Genomic DNA, 4,394 nt, shown 5'->3' on the forward strand with positions numbered 1-4,394 from the left:
CATCGGACTTCTCTTGAACTGAATTTTAATGTGCGTATTGTTATGCTTTTACTTTTCTACACTGGTTAGAGGTATAGGGGGAGGGTTGAGATCTCACAAACATGTTTAACCCCGCCGCATTTTTGCGCCTGTCCCAAGTCAGGAGCCTCTGGCCTTTGTTAGTCTTGTATTATTTAAATTTTAGTTTCTTGTGTACAATTTGGAAATTAGTATGGCGTTCATTATCACTGAACTAGTATATATTTGTTTAGGGGCCAGCTGAAGGACGCCGTCGGGTGCGGGAATTTCTCGCTACATTGAAGACCTGTTGGTGACCTTCTGCTGTTGTGTTTTTTTGTTTTTTTATTTTGGTCGGGTTGTTGTCTCTTTGACACATTCCCCATTTCCATTCTCAATTTTACAGTTGAAATTTTATATAACAATCAAATATAGTATGTCAAAACTATATAAGCATCCTTTACAATGAAAGAAAATAAAAAAAAACCAACGCTATGATCTCCATTCTTCGCCTGCCTATTTTCTGAGTTTACACCTGACAATAATTCTAATTCACTACACCGAAAAGTGGACGACATATTTTTTGTGTTGTATAAATGAGGATGATGCACATTCTGTATGTGCCTGTCCCTAGTCAGGAGCCTGTGATTCGGTGGTTGTCGTTTTCTGCTGTATATCAAATTTGTTTTTTCGTCTCAATTGAATTGTCATTTCTGGGCCTTTTATAGCTGACTATGTGATATTGGTTTTACTCATTGATGAAGGCCGTACGTTGACCTATAGTTGTTAATTTCTGAGTTATTTTAGTCTCTTGTGGAGAGTTGTCTCATTGGCAATCATACCACATCTTCTTATTTTTATATTATGAAAGATTCTCAAGTCATGAAAAGAAGAAGAAAAAAGATCGAATAAGAATTGAAGTGACACTCGATATCTCTCTCCCGGAGTAAAAGTGGTAACAAGAAATGTTTCATTTGACTGACATAATGTCGGCACATATCCTTTGAAAAGTGTTATAATGTTTGTCTGTGCACTATTATATTATTAATCTACGGTATATTTCATCAGATCAGTTGATCAGATTAAGATAATATTTATAAGGTCTTTCCACCTTTCCGTGTGAAAAAACCTATTGATTTTGTTCTGATTATTTTTTTTTTCTTCCGCCTAATTTTTTTTTGCTGTGTAAAAATAAGTGTTGTCAACGGTTAACCGGTTAACCGGTTAATCGGTCGAACGACCGAATACCGAATACCAAAAACGCTAACCGGTTAACCGGACTTTTTCAATTTCGATAGATTTGATAAAAATTTGTTGAAAATTAAATAATTAAATAGTTATGTTTTATTTAAAAATTGTCGTGGTAATTAGTTTGACAGATCAATTGTCCAGTATATTGATTGCTATTGTTAATCCTAAAACATAAAATTAATTAAGAGTTCGGGGCAGGATCTTTAAGAAACATAATTAGTAAACATGTTTTTTTAACAGTAACTTTAAATCAGTAATGAGATTTAATTTTATTAATTACTTCATTATTTCGTTTTCGATCTAATATTGTGTAAACCTACATTTACGTGTGCAACCTCCGTAGTGCAAGGGTTAGTCTTACTTCAAAAATTGTGAAATGCAAACCAATGTGAATGTTCTCAATGTATACGTGAAAGTACGAGTAACATGCTTGAAGAAAAAAACAAACACAGTGAAGAATCAGGTCGTACAGTATGTACAATGACCTATAGTTGTTAATTTCTGCGTCATTTTGGTCTCTTGTGAAGAATTGTCTCATTGGCAGTCATACCACATCTTCTTTTATTTTTATAATTAATCATTTCAAATTGAAACACATCCCATTATTTTCGGAGACAACAAGAGAAAAGGAAAGAATAATAGGTTTCAGACATAAGACATATTCAAGTATACCAGATTAAGATTTTGTTTTTGATTCTTTAATCTGAAGTTGGTACAAACGCTATAGTTGATACGGTGTATTTGATTATTAAAAGTCAAACTTCGCCAGGAATCACCAGAGACTAGCCTTATAATGCTAAAGGAAAAACTTCAATTCTAAAAGCGTAAATATGACTTGGATGAAAGGTTGTCAAATTGACACTCATACCACATCTTATATCTATATTTGTAGGGTTATGGATAAACAGCTTTCTCACAAATCGAACAGCCAGATGTATGCTGAATAACTTCTTTGGAGAACAATTTGATACCAAAATCGGCTTGCCACAAGGGTCAGTATTATCACCCACCTTGTTTAACATATTCATAGCTGATATAATGGATAACACAAAAGGAGAAAATTGCAAGTTTGCAGATGATGGCACTTTATGGCATAAGGGGAAAGACATAAAGGAAATGAAAGAAAGAACTTCAGAGGATGTCAAAACTATTTTAAAATGGACAGAAAAATGGAGAATTAATGTAAACCTGGAAAAGTGTGAAGTATGCCTATTCTCAAAAGGCAACACAGATGCAGAGCAGAAAACATTAAAAGTCAACTCCTTCTCCTATAGATATAGTCCAACACCGAAGCTACTTGGAGTAACTCTAGACGAGAAGCTTAAATTTGACACCCACATCAATCTGATGCAGAAGAGGGCAAATAATGCAATATATGTAATTATGATATTAAGGGCATGGGAGGAATATCAAGATCAAAACTACTCCAAATATACAACAGCATGGTTAGATCTATCATGGAGTATGCATGCCCAGTCTGGCAAATAACATCTGCAGAGAATATGAAGAAATTAGAAGCTGTACAAAGAAAAGGCTTGTCAATATGCCTAGGACTACCAGGAACATCAGGTAGAGAGGCAATGGAAGTTGAAGCCAACATACAACCCATAGACCTCAGAATAGAGGAAATATCAGTACGTGAACTGGCAAAAATACAGTCAAAGAACATAGCAGAACCAATTAAACAACAACTAGAACAGTATTTAACAAACAACGCAACCTATGAACAACAGGATTCTCCATTTGGTAAAGCTATAAACCAATCCATAGACATGTTCAAAGCCACGAAAGTTGACATCAAACTTATAGAACCAGAATTCACATACAAAGCTGGTGTAGATGTAATGCTAAGGAGATCACCAAGTTATTGGAGTCGTCTAGGTAGCTCAAAGAACAGAACAGCCGAACAAACTGTTGAAAGTAAACAGGTTGTAAAGGACCTATTAGGAGACAGCACAGACTCAACAGTAGTGACATTCACTGATGGTTCATGTCAAGGTAACCCGGGACCATGTGGGGCAGGAGCAGTAGTATATTCTGGAAATAGCCAAGGCATAAGTCTAAAGAGGCCAGTAGCTAATAGAGGATCGATACTTCTTGCTGAACTAGTAGCCATACTAATGGTCCTGGAGCACTGTATAACGACTATAAAGGACCAGTTTTCTGAGCTTAAAATACTGTCAGATAGCCAGACTGCTGTAGGCATCTTGACTCTGAACTGGAAATCTTCGAACTACATCGACACAATTACTGATATCAAAGAATGCATGGGAACGCTCTTAAGACACGGCATACTAACAACCCTATCTTGGATCACAGGCCATGCTAATATAGCCGGGAACGAGATAGCGGACCAGTTGGCAAAAGACGCTGCAAAAGAGGCCTCATCACTAAATGATCAGTATAATGTCATAACCATGTCAGATGTAAGATGTGCAGTCAAGATGTCTACAAAACTCAAATGGCAAAGCAGATGGACAATTAGTGAAACTGGAAGACAGCTTTTCAACCTAATTCCTATCGTTGGTAAGGACGCACAACTAGACAAGCCTAACAACCAAATAGGAAGAATATTGTCAGAAATAAGAACGGGCTACAGCAGACTTAACAAATACAGAAACCAAATCGGTCAATCCCTCACGCCATATTGTGAATGCGGAGAAGAAGAAACATCAGAACACTTCCTGCTATACTGCCCAAGATACCAACAAGAAAGAGAGGACATGCGAAGACAAATGGAACTACTAAACATCGATCCAACAAATATGCAGTCAATACTAGCACCACCAAAAAGAGAAACCTACGAAGTAACATCGCAAATTATAGGGGAATATATTACAAAATCAGGGAGATTCCAAGAACTTGCAATCCCTGATTCCCGATCCTGCGCCTAAACAAGTATACCAAAGTACCGCGAGATATTACCTCGAGCAACGGTGTACCATAAGAGGAGGAAGATAGCACACAGAGAACAGTAGTGTCAATTATTGACCTTAGGATCAGGATCAGGGTTCTATTGATAAGGCTTTCAAACACCAATTTAAATTATCGGTTAACCGGTTAATCGGTCGAACGATTATCCGAGTAACCGGTTAGGCAAAAGTGTACAATTTGACAACACTACTAAAAATGTTTCAAAAGATGTC

At 36.6% G+C, this 4,394-nt stretch overlaps 1 protein-coding gene across 1 annotated transcript; it reads left to right on the plus strand.

Moving 5' to 3' along the window:
- Window positions 1-2,750: 2,750 nt before the first annotated feature.
- On the plus strand, window positions 2,751-4,142 carry LOC134697537 (uncharacterized). The gene has a single exon (XM_063559818.1). The coding sequence runs from the start codon at window positions 2,751-2,753 to the stop codon at window positions 4,140-4,142; it is 1,392 nt and encodes a 463-aa protein (XP_063415888.1).
- Window positions 4,143-4,394: the final 252 nt, after the last annotated feature.

Source organism: Mytilus trossulus, chromosome 14, assembly GCF_036588685.1.
Source record: "Mytilus trossulus isolate FHL-02 chromosome 14, PNRI_Mtr1.1.1.hap1, whole genome shotgun sequence".
Lineage (NCBI taxonomy): Eukaryota > Metazoa > Mollusca > Bivalvia > Mytilida > Mytilidae > Mytilus > Mytilus trossulus.

Excerpts from the sequence above, each read along its gene's own strand:
- LOC134697537 (XM_063559818.1), top strand. The coding sequence starts at position 2,751 with ATGAAGAAATTAGAAGCTGTACAAAGAAAAGGCTTGTCAATATGCCTA.